Source organism: Aplidium turbinatum, chromosome 8 (assembly GCF_918807975.1).
Source record: "Aplidium turbinatum chromosome 8, kaAplTurb1.1, whole genome shotgun sequence".
NCBI lineage: Eukaryota > Metazoa > Chordata > Ascidiacea > Aplousobranchia > Polyclinidae > Aplidium > Aplidium turbinatum.
This window is the reverse complement of record NC_137479.1, coordinates 2,891,929-2,909,445: the sequence shown is the minus strand read 5'-3', so window position 1 is coordinate 2,909,445 and position 17,517 is coordinate 2,891,929. Positions and strand designations below refer to the sequence as shown.

The 17,517-nt window shown below is 39.8% G+C and overlaps 1 protein-coding gene across 1 annotated transcript in view; it reads right to left on the bottom strand.

The window, feature by feature from the left end:
- The window catches only part of LOC145775433 (uncharacterized), a 40,622-nt gene extending 29,995 nt beyond the window's left edge, over nucleotides 1-10,627 (bottom strand). The window contains exons 1-13 of the mRNA XM_082586729.1: nucleotides 10,534-10,627; nucleotides 10,098-10,234; nucleotides 9,255-9,391; nucleotides 8,881-9,005; nucleotides 7,839-7,934; nucleotides 6,754-6,837; nucleotides 6,155-6,330; nucleotides 5,858-6,056; nucleotides 5,599-5,745; nucleotides 4,485-4,683; nucleotides 3,882-4,114; nucleotides 2,094-2,873; nucleotides 1,606-1,679 (exon numbers count right to left, since the gene is read on the bottom strand). Coding sequence (XP_082442855.1) covers nucleotides 1,606-1,679; nucleotides 2,094-2,873; nucleotides 3,882-4,114; nucleotides 4,485-4,683; nucleotides 5,599-5,745; nucleotides 5,858-6,056; nucleotides 6,155-6,330; nucleotides 6,754-6,837; nucleotides 7,839-7,934; nucleotides 8,881-9,005; nucleotides 9,255-9,391; nucleotides 10,098-10,234; nucleotides 10,534-10,624 — 2,478 coding nt within the window. The 5' untranslated portion in view covers nucleotides 10,625-10,627. The remainder of the gene's footprint in view (nucleotides 1-1,605; nucleotides 1,680-2,093; nucleotides 2,874-3,881; nucleotides 4,115-4,484; nucleotides 4,684-5,598; nucleotides 5,746-5,857; nucleotides 6,057-6,154; nucleotides 6,331-6,753; nucleotides 6,838-7,838; nucleotides 7,935-8,880; nucleotides 9,006-9,254; nucleotides 9,392-10,097; nucleotides 10,235-10,533) is intronic.
- Nucleotides 10,628-17,517: the final 6,890 nt, after the last annotated feature.

Below are 17,517 nucleotides of genomic sequence, written 5' to 3'. Positions count from 1 at the left end.
TTCTTTATTAAATGTTTGCAAGTTACTCTGCAGAAAAACCCGATTGAAGTAACTGCAAAAAGCCACATAAACCATCCTATTAAATCAACGTCCCATGCTTATTGCTGAGGGTGCAGGCAGCAAGATCGAAGTGTGGGATCTTCAGCCTCTCCGGGGTCAAGCAATGAGTTTCCTGGATGATGATCACCGCTGCATCGTTGTTGTGGGCAAGCTGTGTGATGATGTCTAGTTTAGCGTTGGTGATGCCTTCAACATTTAGTTGCAGAATGGTCACTTCTTGACCTACAACAGCTGGTGCTGTTCGCCCTGACAAGGGCGCTGTGCTTGGTCTGGGGATGCCATTCTGATGATTGTTCTTACGCATGATAACTTTATAGCGACAGTTGTAGCAAGTTTAGTTTTCCAGAGTCGGTACTTGCGGGGACGACCACGTGAAGGTACTTGCTTTCGCCCCCAGGTACTTGCTTTCGCCCTCTTGCTTTACTTGCTTTTCGCCCCCAAGGTACTTGCTTTCGCCTCCTTGCTTTCGCCCCCATATGGACATTCTATCTTCCTATCTGCACCAACCCTAAACCTAACCCTCAAGTTGAGTGAAGCGAAGACCGTGACTTCTGCTTTCCACCTATGTAATAGAGACTCAAACAGGGAAATTAACATCTAAAATAACGGCCGGAAACTTCCTTTTGAAGCCACACCCACATACCTTGGGGTTCGACTTGATTATTCTCTTACATACCGCAAACACCTAGAACACTTACGCGGAAAAGTGACAGCTCGCTCTGCTCTCTAGAAACGTCTTGCTGGTACAAGGTGGGGTGCTAGCGCCTCAGTGCTGAGAACAAGTGGTTTAGCCTTAGTCTATGCCCCTGCTGAATACTGTGCTGCTACTTGGTGCAGAAGCGCCCAAACTGACCTTGTCGATGTGCCAATCAACAACTGCCTGCGAACTGTCACAGGTTGCCTCCGTCCAACTCCAACTGACTGCTTGCCTGTCCTTGCAAACATTGAGCCAGCTGCACTACGGCACCAACGTGCTGTTCTTTCCCTGAGCCTTAAAGCCCTAAACCCCGGCCATCTGCTACACACAACCACGCTGAGATATCCACCAAAGCAGCGGTTAAAATCAAGAAAGCCATTTGTACGCGCTGCACAAGACCTTCTGGCAGCCTCTGGTGGAAGCCCTAGCAAACAGTGGTGCCACGCGGTATGGTGTGAACAATGGTCAAGCGCCACATCTTCACTTCGCCAAGTATTCAGGTCCCCTCCCGAGAACCAGCTGGGACATGGCCTCTCTAGACTGGCCTCATCAAGGCGTAACCGTTTGCTCACTGGTGTTGGACGCTATGGTGCAGACATGTTGCGCTGGGGATTGGCAGAGAGTGCTGCTTGTGAGTGTGGTGAAATGCAGACGGCAGCCCACATTATCAAGGATTGCCGGCTATACAGACCACCTCATGGTATGGAAGGCCTAGTTTCCATCGATGACGACACCAGGCAGTGGCTAACCAACAGATGCCCTGACATATAGCGACAACACGAGAGAAGAAGAAATCAACGTGTCAAACAAACGATGGGTGACTAATCATTCGAATGTATTAAACTTACCATTAGATGAGTAATCTTTACGCAGACACTTCTGTGATCAACTTCTATGAGCGAGATAACCTCAGAGCTGCTGCCTGTCAAAATACATTGAAACTAATTTGTTTAAAAAGTTGACATTAACTTTGAAATTTATTAACAACCTCATTGCTTTTGTTGCTTATAGGTCTTGATGAGAAAATACTTTGGACCTGGTACCAATGCGATCCCCGGCACTCAAACTAAATAACTTACAAAAAACAAGACATCTGTTATAAAACAAGCAACTGAGGAAGGAGAAAATACTTCATAGCAAAATTTATAGAAGCAAAACATGGTTCCTCAAAATTGGTATTGACATTAAAGTTTGTATGAAGTAGCCTGAACAGATAAAACATAATCATCATCATACGTAAATGTGGCAAAATTTCTTACTTTTTTGAAGCTACAGACTGTATTAAGTTGATCATTATGTGATTGATAGCAACTAGTCACCCTCAACATTGATTTACCTGCGGTTTCCGTTGATTGTTCTTTTGTGGAAGAAAGAGTCACTAATTCTTCCACAGTTGTTGAATCAAAAGATTCAGTTACAGCAGCAATCTGGCTGGTTTGGGTTGCAATCTCTTCAGTCTGGCTGTCAATCAGCTCTGGTTGCTTGTTAATTGACTCAGTTGAAGATGTAAATAACTCAGTTTGAGACGCATTTGTATCAGTTTGTCGTCCAATTGACTCAGTCTGGGTATCAATCGATTGTGTTTCAATAGTAACTAATTCAAATGAAGTGGCTATGGAGTCAGTTTGACTTGGCTTTGTTTCACTGTCACTGGAATCAGTTTGAATTAAAATCGATTCAGTTTGAGCTTTAATTGACTCAGTTTGAGTATGAACTGATTCGGTTTGAGCTTTAATTGACTCAGTTTGGGTGATAATTGCTTCAGTTTGAATGTTAACTACCTCAGTTTGTGTGTCAATTAACTCAGTTTGTGTGTCAATTAACTCAGTTTGTGTGTCAATTAACTCAGTTTGAGTGCCAATTAACTCAGTTTTGGTATCAATTGTCTCAGTTTTTTCAGAAATTGATTGAGTTTGTGTGAAAATTGACTCAGTTTGATTAACATTTGGTTTAGTTTGCGTGTCACTCGATTCGGTTTGAGTGGAAATTGGCTTAGTTTGAATAACAGTTGACTCTGCTTGACTAGTTGTTTGTCTGAGTGTGGTGAAATGCAAATCTTCTGTAGAAACTTCATCATCACCTCTTGAGCTGTCAACTTGGACGACATAAGACGTTCCTAAGAAAAAGTACAGTTCACTGTCAGTTAAGTGCAAGTTACAATGTGCACACTGCACACGCCAGATAGTTCAATTGGTTAGCGCGTCACTTCTGGAACGAAGAAACTTCAAGATCAATAGCGGCGCTGGTTCGACTCTCGGGGTGTGCGCTTGAGCAACGCACATTAAGGACTACTCTCCATTCAGCGGCGTCTAATGGATGGAATAATTCCCCGGCAACAAGACTTCAACAATCGGAAACTTCACTCTGTCAATCTCGGTGACCGTGCCTGCGTCAGTGATTCAAAGCCTCTACAAGTATGCGAAACTGCCAGGATTAAGCTCTACAAGAAGCTTTCCCAGTCCGAGGATAAAGATTCAATCAATCAATCAAATCAATAGTTCAGTTTGATATGTCCCCGACTGCTAAAAAAAAGAAATGGTATGATCAAGCACAGAGTTGGTTCCGTTCTTCAGGTGTGCGCTTGAGCAACGCACTTCGCGAGCTTTCTAAATTTGGATATAAAGCTTCATCCAACAAACCACCCCAGTGGTTGCTCCTCGTCTGTACACTACGAGTGATATTTGCTTTACGATAACCTACTTTTGACATAAGATTGCCCAATCAGCCAATAATAGAAAATCCAAAAAAGCTGAAAACTTTCAAAATCGCAGATAAATCTAAACACCTATCGGAGATAAAGGAACATGACTTTCGTGTTCGCCAGATGGTTGAAGAGTTGGATTAGGTGCACGGGAAGGTACGGAAGCCAATGTTCGTGTCCACCTTCAGACATGCCCGTAAGTGTCCTGTCAAAGCCCCACCCGCATGCTCATGAGCGGTGTCGAACTGGCGCCCCTTCGAGTACCGTTCCAAGACGTCAATTTCTTAACGCAGGATGATTGTGGGTCACGTTCAGAAAAAGAATTTAATTATTATGGAAACAAAGATAGCTAACAAACAAGTGAAAATTAAAACTTTGCCAGTCCTAAGATCAACTATTTGACAATTTTAATTAATTGCTTACCTGAGGATAGATCAGTAATTCTATAAAATATCTTGGGAGGCTTATTGTCGTTTGGAATTACAAAAACATTTGCTTGGTCTGGTGTTTTTGTTGGGTAAATTGTGATTTTGAAATTTTCCGCTGCTTTCGATCCATTGAAAGAAACCACAGCATCGTAAAAAGATAGTTCCACAACTTCCAAGCCAGTCACAGCTTCTAACTCAGGCTGAGGGCAGTCATCGAACAAAATACATCTGAAAAAGTCAACTTTAAAGTTGAAGTGTAAAATACAAAGCTGTGTATCAAATTTGGTTTTATTGAATAACGGAAGCGGTGTCTAATGATGATGATAATCTAGACGTTATTCTATAGCAGTGGGGTGGAAGTAGGGTGCAACATAACATGAGGTCAACAACTGAGAGCAGTGAAGCAGTCAAATAAACTGAAAACCAACAAACAACTCAAATCAATAAAACATGCATCTCCTGTTTGGTCTTTTTTGCGCACTGCTTTCACCAGGTTGGTTACAGTTCCAATATCTCAAGTCTCTGTAACCACAAAAGTACGTCACCAACCTTAACAAGGCAGTGACTGTTACTGTGAAACAAAATCATTATCAATCACCTGTTCTCATGGAGCACTGGAAGTTCTGGAGGACAAGCGCATCTTTGCACACACCGAACACCACAGGCCGGCGCCAGGTATCCGTCAGTACAAACGTGGTCGCACGGTCGGGCGCATGACTGGTAAGCAAGATTGGAAGGACAGAGGGATGGTGGTGTTGTAGAGGAGCTTGTAACTACAGCTGCGCTAGATCTATTAGCTGGAAAAGTTAAATTACCAGCGATAAATTGAGGTTAGTAAAGAGGTTATGCAAATTAGCAATGAGCGAAAAATAAACTCTTTTTGGGACAAGTCGCGTTTCCACTTACCATTCCGTCATCACTTGTGACGCTGCTACAACTTGCCAGTTGATGACGTTTTATTAAAATTAATAGTTAGTAACCAATAATGATGTTTAGAATGCGACATCCAATTAACTCAGTTTATAAAGAAATTCTCTTATTATCAAAACAGGTCAAAGGCAAACGAAACCAAGGAAGACCAACAAATACATTCATGCGAAGGGTTCGATCTCTTACAAAACACAGCCAGGAAGAACTGCGACAGTTGGCTGAAAATCGCCAATTATGGAGACTTTTTAGTGACTCTATTTTGGTCTGATTGGTTTTTGAATCTTTATCATCGGACTGACAAAGCCTTGATAGGTTATTCCTGTTAGTTTTGCATGCTTAGCGGTTACCGAGATTGACAGAATGAAATTTCCGATTTTGAAGTCTTGTTGCTGGGGAATTAGTCCATCCATTAGGTGCCACTGAATTTAGAGCAGTCTTTAGAATGCATTGCTCAAGCGCACACCCCGAGAGTCGAATCAGCGCAGCTTGATCTTGAAGCTTCTTTGTTCACAAAATCATGCGCTAACCAGTTGAGCTGTTTGCGACATACTTTGCATCTAACTAGTCAAAAATAAGTTATTGTTGTTGTTATGATTACTAACAAACTGATCAGTATAATCAAATAAACAATATATCAATGCAGCTACAATACCAAACAATCAAATTGGTTACATAACCTTCTGAACTTGGCATGCCTACTCTCCAGCAATTACAAGCCAAAACACGTAAGCATCATGCTTTTTGTGAAAAGTAGTAAGCATAAAAAAAGAATCAAAATTTACCCGCACACACAAACGGGTTTTCGTCTGCTCCATTTGAACAATCACGATTATTATCGCATAACCAACTTAGGGGAATGCAATCTTCCGGAAGATTGGAACAACGGAAATCTGTGTCCGTGCATCCTTGGTCAACTCCTGTGTTGATATCTGAAACCAGTTTCTTGTAGAAACAGAAATTCTTTTAACATTACAGCATGAGCCACATTCTCGATTAAATTTATTACTTGACAGTAACTAACCACGTTGATCATAGAGTTACCTGTCTCATTGTCGGTTGAATTGTCTTCTGTGTAGACGTCTTCAATGAATCCACCATCCGGATAAGAGGCATTGTTTTCGCCATAATCGTAAAAATCGGTGTCTGTGTCGTCATCTTCACAAGCGCGCGGAAGAATTTTAATGTCATCTATCCCAACGTCAGATCTCCAACCGTTTCCGCGAGATGCTTTTATTGCGATCTACATGCCATTGATTATATAAAAAAAACTAATCAATTTGTTTCCTTTACTCGCAACTAACTCAGCAAAGAAACTATCAGTTCCAACCTCCAACCTACTTGAATCTGTTGCTCTGTCTTGTACAAAGTTTTGTTAGCATTGACCCAGTCATTTGTTTCCTGATTCCGGGTGAATAGGGAAGTCGGATTGCCATCTTTCACCTCCAGAACCTCTACGGTTGCCTTGTTTATTCCACGATTGTGAAACATCATGGAAAAGCAATATGCATTGAATTCTGTAGAAAAATTTCATTCTTCTTGCTTATGAGACAATAGTTTAGGTACGGTACCCAAGAACATAATGTGTTGCAATGTGCTGGCTACAGCCGCAGTGTCGACAAAGTTCATTCATACATTTGAATAGAGCTTGCTTTAGGAGATGTGTCAAATATTGTGAGACGTAGGTGATCCAAGAGTACGTTACGCAAAAACCATCTAGTCTTATCCCCATCACCAAAACGTATCATCCAGGTTGCGCAAAAAATAAATAGGAAAAACATCATCATCACCATTTTGTATCAGAACTATCGTGGTGGCGCTGGTGGCGCTGGTGGCGCGCGTGTTTCGCATCGCATGGTTGATGTTTATTTTATCACAAAAGAAAGTTTTCAAAAGAACAAAATGTTTCAAAAGAAGACAAAAGAATGTTTTAAATTTACCGTTAAGAGTGATCATCGGTGAGATCAAGACTGCTGCGTCGCCATCGTTCCTTCTCGAAGCTTCCACGTAAGCGTACCTGCCAGCTAGAAGCAACACACTGGTCAGTCATTCTTACCAACCTGCTGCACACATCGTTCGTATCTTACTTTTGCAAGAAATAACCAGCTTCTGCTCACTGACGAATAAGATTTTGATGGACTATTTTTATTCGATGATTAGGCTATATGATGGTCCAAGGCCGAAATGTCCTACACTGTCCTTTATATACCAGGATATTACACCAATCACAAATAGAAGAAAATATTAGGAATTACATAGGAAGAAATTACTGATTAAAAACATTTAAAAAACGTAATTTCTATATTTAAAAAACGCAAAGTTGTTGTTAACAATATTGATGCTTATATTATATTTCAAAGGCTTGTTTTACAGTTGGGTTGAATGATGTAATCTCATCTGGTTTATAACATAAACGAACGCAATCGATTCTTTGCTGAAACTCTGAAAGTGGGATCTCGTTTGAAAGGCTAGAAATTATAGGCTACGGTATATTCTGGAAAATATACAGGACAAGCTAAAATAAACTTATTTTTGTTTTGAAATATAAACAAATGAGTTTGTTTGTTCTATTCACTGTTGCAATAGTGTTGTTTTAGTACTTCAGAAGACTGATGCTTGTATTTAAGTAGTGACTCTTACTGCTCAACAAGTCGATGATATTTCGCCTCTTATTCCACGAGCCATTATACCGTTCGATGTGGCATGAAATTTTCATACTGGCTAGTGTAATTCATTTGTACAAGCGAATAGCGATAAAAGACCATGAAAAATAGCTGATAGCCTACCTGAGATATGATACCACATACCACTACGTTGCATTAGTTTCATGTACAAAACTACATCAGTAAAGTGATTGATTAATCAAAATGTAGTTCAACTGTTTCTCAAGCAGTCTATTCTCAGTATTGTGACAGGATTTAACGTCTAGTTGACACTACATATCATAATAAATAAAACGTTTTCCGTGATTGAATATTCTTCGTCTACGAAGAGTCAATGTCTATGATTGTTACTGGCGACTTACACCCTGAGGAGTCACGTGACGGCCCGGTACCGGCAGATGGAGTTCCGTCACGCCTGAACGAGTAATCGATTTGATCTAAATCAGATTGCATCCAACCTAAAGAAAACATTGGGTAATCCACTAAACGTTTTTTCGTATGTAAGCTTAGCTTTAATCTGCAATGGTTGCCTGTAAAAAAATATTAGTGACTGAAATGTTGTACAGTACAAAATAGACTATTCGAGAGATTCTTTACAGGTTCAGCAGTAAAAAATCTGTCGTTTCTCAGTAAGGGTACCAAGCGCGCTAATAAGACTTGTTTATCTCAGAAGCTGCGCAGGCGAGTGACCTTCAAATAGTTTTCCTAATTGTTTTGATCTGAGGCTTACAGTTGTCAAAGATCGTAGAAATACGTCATAATTTATGCCCATAAACTTTTTTATGATTTCAAAAGACTTAGTTGTAGGCTAATTTTAAATGTTTTTTTTTTTCATGACGAATGATGCGACGTTTTAAATCCAGAACTTTGTGAACAGGATGTTGGCCACTAGTGAAGTTAGTGCTGGCGTTTCTATTTTATAAAACAGATATGAATGTTTAATTTATGTCCAATCACGTAATAATAATGTTAAACATAAACAACCAAAGCCAGAGGTTTTTATTATTGTAATTATAACATTTTGTTCCATGTTATAGGTTTAAGGGGTCATCCAAATAATGAGAAACCTATGTTGTTTAAAAGAGAATGCCACCGTCTAAAAATAGAATACCTTCGTTTAACCATATAGTTCGGTGCATTCCATGACTAACATTTTCCATTATTCTATAGACAAGTAAACTAGCTCACACTTCTATGAATTGTTTACGAGCTAGGTGCTCGTAGCCAACTACACTTTTCTCGTCCATAGCAAGTTAATTGGTGACATAGCCTACCTGGGCACAGAGCAAGTGGTACATACCTGGGCAGATAGCAAGTGGTACATACGTGGGCACAGAGCAAGTGGTACATACCTGAGCACAGAGCAAGTGGTACGTACCTGGGCACAGAGCAAGTGGTACGTACCTGGGCACAGAGCAAGTGGACCGTCAAAGGAGCAGTTGAACGACTCCGGAAGAGTGCTGACGTTCAGAGGGTACCATGACATCGCAAAGCCATCCCCTGGCTTGCCACCGGAACGATAGACAACTCTGCAAAAATCGTTTTAGAGCGACTAAAAAATAAAGAAGCAGTAAAAATTTTTGTTTGTTCAACGAAATATTTACACCGACAGAATAGCCTTTGACGATCGGTCGCAAGATGCGGTGGAACATCACTCACAACCAATTCTTGCCTATGAGAGATCAGACACTCGATATCAGACATTTGCTGCAACCACATTTTACTTGGTTCATTCCGAAATTCGCTTACGTCATTAAGTCAGTTTGTTTCATACTTACGTCAGTTTGTTACCTCTGCTGACATCAATTGGTACTGGCGTGTTGCTGCAATGCTGGATTCCACTTCCTTCGCTGAAGTTTCTACTCGGGAAGATGACCAGACAGTCGTCGTCTAAGTTGAAGTAAGTCGATTGATACTAAACAAAATGATTGCTTGAGTGGAAATAATGACAACATAAAAAAATTTGGTTCAATGATACAGGTGGTTTTCAAATTGTTGATCCGAAAGCTGACAGACACAGTAGTATGGCCGAATGGCCGATCCATTGATGCTGCTTTCTCCCAACCAACCTTTACAAAGACTTTCTCAGTATTTTTATTTGAAGTAAGCTTTCTCGTTGTAATCACAGTCGTGGAAAACTGTGAGTGCTACTAGTAAGACTAATCTCATATTTCTGAATTAAGCATTGATCATATTTAGTTATGAAGCGGAATGTTTTCGAGGCGCTCTTTAAAATTTAAACAACGAACCAGGGCCTGATTTAGCTGATGGGGGGCTAGGAACACTTTTAGATCGGAGAGCCACCAGCGCAAAAATTTTTTTTGCGCCTAGCTATGTCTACAGTAGCATTAATCCAGCACTGCACAGCATTTTGCAGAAACTTCAAAGGCTGAAACAAAAAAAAATAATAGCACAAAAACACATTTTTTTTCACGTCGGGGTCCTTCAAAAGGGGGGCCGGGGCACCTGCACCCTCTGCCCCCGTAAATACGGGCCTGCAACATACCAGAGCGTCGCGACGCACAGTTTGAAACCACTGGGTTAACTTACTGCAGAAGTCTTGTTTTGTTGACTATTTTTAATAAACTACTGTAAGTAAAAGCTTAGTAGATTACACTTACTGCCACCACCAGGCCCGGGTCCACCTCTATCTCGTAGGTGCAATTAACGTTGGGGGTAGCACTTCCAGGAAACCCAGGAGAGGCTATGACTCCACCTTCTCCTTGGAACTCTCCTCCGCAGCTTCCGGTCGTGTCCGCTGCTGGTTTCAAGACAAATATTATGGGAAGTTTTTATTGGTATTTCGAAATTGTTAACAATCGATTAAATAAGGATTAAAGTTATAATAAAGCCACGTCAGACACAAGCAACAAACTTAGCAGGGGCTTGTCTCGGAGCTTCAAAGTTTCCACAAGGACCGAAAACTGCTGAGATTACGGTTTAGGAATAGCTTTTTTAGTCCGAAAATAACCATAGCTGAGCAAGGGTTATTACGGTGACCTTAATAAATAGTTTGGAAATATAGTTAGGCCTACTTTTTATACAGAAACTACTTACGTTTGTCCGTCTGTCCCAGTCCAAGGTTGTTGCAACACAATACTAAAAAACTAAACAAAACCAAATAGACAGGCACATGTGGTTTTTTCATATTTGCTGCAACGTTTCTAAATGTAACAAACAAATGTAAATCACATTCTTGATTTTTATCTTCTCTCACTAGTGAGAGTCTATTGCAAAGTCTGATTCGCGTGAAGAAAAAACTTAATAGCCAACTTTTTTTTCTATCTTTACATCAAAAATGAAAAGCAACTGAATGCGGTCTTCTTCTTCTTTCGTTTGAGACTAGATCAAATCAAATTTCAGGGCAGGTGATGGAGAGCCAGGTGAGTGTAGCTTCGTCCAGCGTTGCTATACCATGCGTTCCATTTGGTGCCTTATAGATCGGACATTCGAGAACGACATGGTCAGCAGTTTGTTCCTCCGCGCCGCATTCGCAGGCCGGTGAGGAAGCCAGACCCCACTTGTGCATGTTGGAATGGAAGCGACCGACTCCGGTTCGGATTCTGTTGAGCTTGACCCAAGTCGGCCGAGGCAGGTCCATACCAGGGGGGCGCGCACCGGGTGAGGTATAAAACGATGTCAACCTCCTCGTGGTGAGTCCCGGTAACTGCACAAAACAGGCTAATGACAACAAACAGAGACACATCAGGGCGTCTCTGGGGTGGTAAAAGGATAAACCCTCGGCCCCAGAGTTCGAAGAAAAAAGCCAGAAGTCCCAACTGAATGCGGTAGTAATGAATTAATTAATAACATACTCTATCTGCCAAAGTGAATTTTTGTGCAGCAAATATAATATGGGTTTCATGTGTTTTGAAAGTGATGATTCTGAAAATGTAGATGATCTGTTTTCTGTGTGTGCCGTGTGCAGGCTAATATAAAGTTTAATGTCATATTGACCTGTTTCGTCTTTCTTAGTAGTCTACTGCTGCCGACGGTTTGCTATACTTTTGTAATTTATCACAAATATATGAACATTTTTTGTCATAAATGCCAGCTTCATGCTTAATTTAGCACTACAGCAATTGATTCTTTTAAATTTTGGTTTTTAAACAAACGTTTTCTATCTAATTCCAACCATTTTAACTCTTAACTACAGAATTAAACATTAAATTTAATCGGACTCCTTGTTTCTTCCATTACGGCTTCCCGGAAAGTTTTCTGCTTCTTTGTATGAACTCTTGAGACCGTAGAGGCCGTTCCTTTTACCATCCCAGGTTCACAATGTTCCCGGACAGACTACAATGGAGGGATACTGGAGAGCAAGCAGTTGTTTTATTATCATCCAATACGCGCAAAGCTTCCATTCCATTAGATGGGTTGAAGTCTAGTCGTTGATATAGAGCCAGGCTTAAAACTGTTCTGCTTGTGGTTAGTACGTTTTGCAATTTTACAATTACAAAGTATGTTGTTAAAAATAAAAAATCCAATAAATCATTATATAGTAGGATTCGAAACTAAAGCTTAGATTTTTTCATTTTAATCTTAATGTTTTTTGGCTACAACTGCCTTGTGTATTCATCTATCTCCGCTTTTGCCATAAAAAAATTTCGATTTATTGCGCCCAGCACAGACATACCTGCCAGATTGTTTCATAGCGCCCTTGTGCCTACAAAATATTACTGCAGATGCTTCTAGTTCCACTTCCACTACCTAAATGACTACAGATGGTCTATTGTGATCTTCAATTAAAATTATTTACTTCAACAACAAGATTATCACTGGACAAGGTTGCTGCGGCTTGACATAGCCTGGAGACGGTGCCAATCCTGCAATTAAACAAGTTGGTAAGAAACCACTTGATAACAGGAACTATAATTGGACTCATCAAAAGCTACAATTAGATTGATTTCCAATCTGGCAACTGGGAACTAATCACCGTAATTCCAAAACTAAAATTATGTGATGGGATTGTTTCCCTCTGGATTGTTCTAGTAATAATAGTGTTACTGGTTTGTTAGCCATCGCTTAACAACTGCGAATATTTCTTGTGAGTATTGTAGGCAAACATTTATCGGACCGGCCCTTGAAGCAAGAGAAAGATCCATTAAAACTTACTCCATCATCAACTCTGACTTGAAAAGTAGAGATTCTTGTTTTTTGCCTAAAGATGGCAGTACGACACATTATTCTAGCTATCAAAATCTATCCTTTACGTTTGCAAACGTTGAATCGACGTAAAAAGAAAGTATCTTCTAGCTGGGATTTGACCGAATTGCACACAGTGGTCATATGACGTAATCAATTCCTCTACATTGTGCCGTTGAAAATAGCAACATGCTGCTTTAAAAGCACCAACTAATTGTTTTGCATTTTCATAAATCAACATCATCTTTTAAATTATTGAGATATTTTTACATTTGTTCATCAGTGAAAATAATCTGAATGATTCTGATGACGACATTCACAAAGTAAACTCCAGATGTTCTCAGAACGGTTTATCTAGAACAAGATTGCTAGATGGAACATTTTTTTGTCATGGACACTTGGACAGTTACAATTATCTGTTTCCTGAGCTGGCTGTTACGGCTTTTTTGGAAAATTAGCACAGAAAATTTGAGGTGGCAATTACGATTGAGCTAACTTATCATGATTTGTTTACGAAATAAAATATCTCAAAAAATGTAATTATATCGTAGACCTTCTCCAATGACGTAATGTTTTGCAATTTTGTCATGGAAAAACATTTAGAATAAATTGAGTAACTTTTTGATCATAGAAACGTGGTGATAAAATTGATCTTGTCACGATCATTTCGACGTTAAGTCAATTCAAGGGGGTGTTGATATAGCGTTGACAATATACTACCGTATTAAATCAATATTGCTTCATCTGACAATGCCCTGGCTTTGTAATCTCTATATTTGACGTATGAGCACAATGAAAAGTAGTTTCAACATCACTCAAGATGTTCTTCTTGCTATATAAGTGTCTATCTCAAGTAGGCCACAGTGTGCTGCTAACCTTCAGGCCAGCGAGAAATTTCATCAAAGTATTTCATAATTCCTTTTTGTTGGTGACTTGTTGTCCTGGTCAATGCAGAAGCTCAAGAGTAGCCCACTTTGTACTACGAAACGTCTGGTGGCAGCTGAATATGAATCCCTGGGTGACCGTATATACTGTCATCCTCCTTGTGCAAACTATTTATCAATTGTGTTTATACATTTTTTTTCTTTCCAACCAAAACAAATATACTGAACCTAAGTTACAAGTGATTGAAACGAATTTTGTTATCAGAATTAATTGAAAGTTTTCACAAGAAGCTTAACCCGAAACGCAACAATACCAAATTTCACTTCAAAACTTTTCAAAGTAAAGTGCTTCCTGAGATTCCGATGGCTTTCGTTTTGATTTGGAACTCATAACGAAAAGAAATTAGTTACAATTCAATACGAAAACAAAAGCTTTTCACTGAGAAGCTAAATTAAAAAGAATAAATTAAATAAAAGAAACGAAACTAAATATTTTTCTATTTCAAATAATTTTATATCGAACACTTCAGTCTACAACTTCCTTCAGTTTAAACCAAACAGCGCGTCCAGAAATCAGGTTTTTCGACCATTTTAATAACGCCGCCATATTGCCTGAAGCAATAACCGTGCCTTATGACGTTCTCCTTGTCAGAAGTTTTACATCTGCACTGACCGTTGGTTGGTTGGTTTTGAATCTTTATCCTCGGACTGATAAAGCCTAGATAGGTTATTCCTGGTAGTTTCGCATATTTGTAGAGGCTCTTGACGCAGGGCCGGCTACCGAGATTGACAGAGTGAAGTTTCCGATTGTTGAAGTGTTGTTGCCGGTGAATTATTCCATTCACTACTTAGGTGCCACTGAATGGAGAGCAGTCCTGAAATGCATTGCTCAAGCTCACCGCGAGAGTCGAACCAGCGCCGCTTGATCTTGAAGCTTTTCCTTCACGAAGTCAAGTGCTAACCAATTGAGTTATCCGGGCGGACAATTCTTTAATTTCAATTCAATGCCAATTCTGTTTTCGACTAATTGTTTGGATAGGCGTGTCACGTGACTGCGAGTAAAATAGAGTTTAACTAAAATAACTAAAAGATTTTACAGGGCCGTTTTCAGAGGATAATTTGTCAATGCAAAAGGCATTTCTAAAACATGTAATTGCATCAGTCTTACATTACAAAAACTAAACAAAAGGGAAAAGAATAGTGCAGTTTTTGTCTTGAAAAGAAAGCCGCTGGGTTAAATGCAAAACAGCCTTATTTACCAAAGTAGTTGCAAAAATTTGGCGACGTCGAGTTTCTTTACGTATGCAAGCCCCTTGCCTTCCTCCTAAAAAGTTTTTGAATTAAAAAAAGCATCTAGAATGCAAAAGTATACGATGGATAACCTGTCAACGCTTCTGGATGCTATTATTGAATATCTTCCTCGTTTCATAAGCATTTAATTTTGGACAAGTCTTGTGCTATCAACTGTTGAAAGGCATTTTCTATGAGCGAAAGCGTTATAGCTTAATATTCTTTTTTTCTGTAAACTTTAACAAAATCACATAGATTTACTGGTTTTGCTGATTTAAAGCCTAAGCTATGAAACTCGAGTTTTTGTAGTACTAGCCTATTGTAATATTTTTTATATAAAATTTCCAAAAAACGTTGCACCACCTAAATATGAATATGGGTAGGCCCCTAAACAGATATGGGGCCCACTAACCGGGGTTTTGGGAGCGGTAAATAGGGTTTTGAGTTATTTAATATATTGAATATCGAGCTTTTGTAGCAATGTTTACAACATATTTTTCATTTTAAATAGCCAAAAAAACACACAAAAAACACATTAAACATATCTACTAAAATGAGTGGGCCCTATAAACACTTAAACAGCCCTGACCTTCTCTCCTCGGTTAATACGACCCTGCTACTTAAGACCACTCTTCAACAGTATTATTATTATTTATTTGCATCGGACAAGAATGTCCATATTCAAACCACACAAAAATAAATAAATAAAAGGCATAAGCTACAGTAGTATACAGGCAGCTGGGGCGCAAAAGTAATTGAAATGAAATTACAAGCTCATTTTGTTCCAATAACCGACCAGGAAGATTTAGCGTTATAGCAAACGATGACTATTGATATCTTTGTGCCACTATATTTACACTACACAATCGCAACAAAGCCAAAACATTAACATTTTTGAAGGAAGGGGGAGGCATGATTCAATTCCCCCCTCTGCGTACGCTACTGAATTAAAGTAATGCTTGCTATTGTTACGTAAATTGTGTAAAATTTGTTTAGAAATAGCCTATTGCTGGTGGTAGATGGCCAAGGTGCAGGGGCGCCGGAACGAGTTTTTACTGGGGGGCAGGATTATGAAAAAAGGGCACTTTTGTTGCTGAAAGGCCCATTTTTTTACAGCTTTAAAACAACATAGCGATAATGCTCATCTTTCAGCTCATTATCGAGTAATGATACAAGTGTCAGGTATACAAAGAACAATGGCACGGAAGGGCATCATCCTATGTTATAATGATGTAACTTAGTCTACACTCTACAGTGATACAGAATTTTGTGTCGTGAATATTATGTTGAGTCAAAAATAAATGATTATTATAATTAGGCTGAAGGGAAATAGCAGAAATTGCTATATTGCAAAATGTGCAGTAGCTTACATGACCCATGGACTTCTAAATAGTAGCACCTGGACTGGAAACTAACTGGACAACATGAGGCCAAACAGTTGGTACAACAGTTGGCCAACAGTGGGCCAACAGGGTTAGTTACTTGGCTGTTGGCCCACTGTTGGCCAACTGTTGTACCAACTGTTTGGCCTCATGTTGTCCAGTTAGTTTCCAGTCCAGATGCTACTATTTAAAAGTCCATGCATGACCTTAAAAGGGCACCATTGCCCCCCTTTCCCCGCCATACAAAGAAAAATTGAGGGCAGAGGGGGCATTTTCCCCCCTGCCCCCTCGCTTCCGGCGCCCCTGCGGAGGTGTACAGAAACCTAATCCAGACCCGGATCTTGCTGTTTTTCAACGGATCCGGATTGAATCTGGATCTTGTTTATTTGAAAGAAACAGAATCTGGATTTTAAATTTTCATATTTTTTTTTTTAATTTTGTACACATAAGAAATTTTTTTTTGCTAGTTCTCATCCGTTTGTCGACATTATTCTGACGTTCGTTTACTGAAAAGGAGCACTTATGTTCCATTGCTTTAATTTTGTTACCTCGGTCACATTTCCAAGTCCGGAGGAAGTTTCAAACCATTTGTCAGGCTCAGGAATCCATACCAACCAGGCACTCACCACCGGCAACTCAGGCTGAGAAGTCTGAAAAATGGCGTCCCACAGAGATCAGTCCCGACTTCTCTTCTTTTCAACATCTACAGGTTTACACCCACGACCTGCCAACCACCCAAAATACGATTATGCGGACGACCTGACACTTCTCCACTCCACAAATTGGTGAAAAAACCTAGAAGACTCCTTGAGCCAGTAGGCCTACATGAAAACTCTGTGCTTATCTACAGAACTGGCGACTGAAACTCAGCAAAACCAAAACTGTGGTAGCAGCTTTCCACCTAGACAATTGGGAAGCTGCTCTTGAGCAACATGTTCAGAGCAATAGAAAACTTCTGTCTTTCTGCCCCGAACCAAGATATCTTGGGGTGACACTAAACAGATCGCTCACATACCGCCCCCATTTGGTGTCACTGCGCAAGAAACTGGCATCTCGCTCTGCGCTACTCAATAGGGTGGATCAAAAATGGCAAAAAAAAATTTTTTTCTCAATTTTAATTAGCTAGATATGGCAAAAGTTGCCAATATATCACCATAACACATTGTAAAAATTTGAAGAGGTTTGAACAAGTTTTTGATCTCCCCCCGCGACATACAAATTTAGGCACTTATACATACAAGAACTGCATGGCAATTTTTTTTCTCGATTTTAACTCGCTTTGCAGACATGGCAAAAGGTTCTAATATAACACCAAATACAATGAAAATGTGTGTACTTAA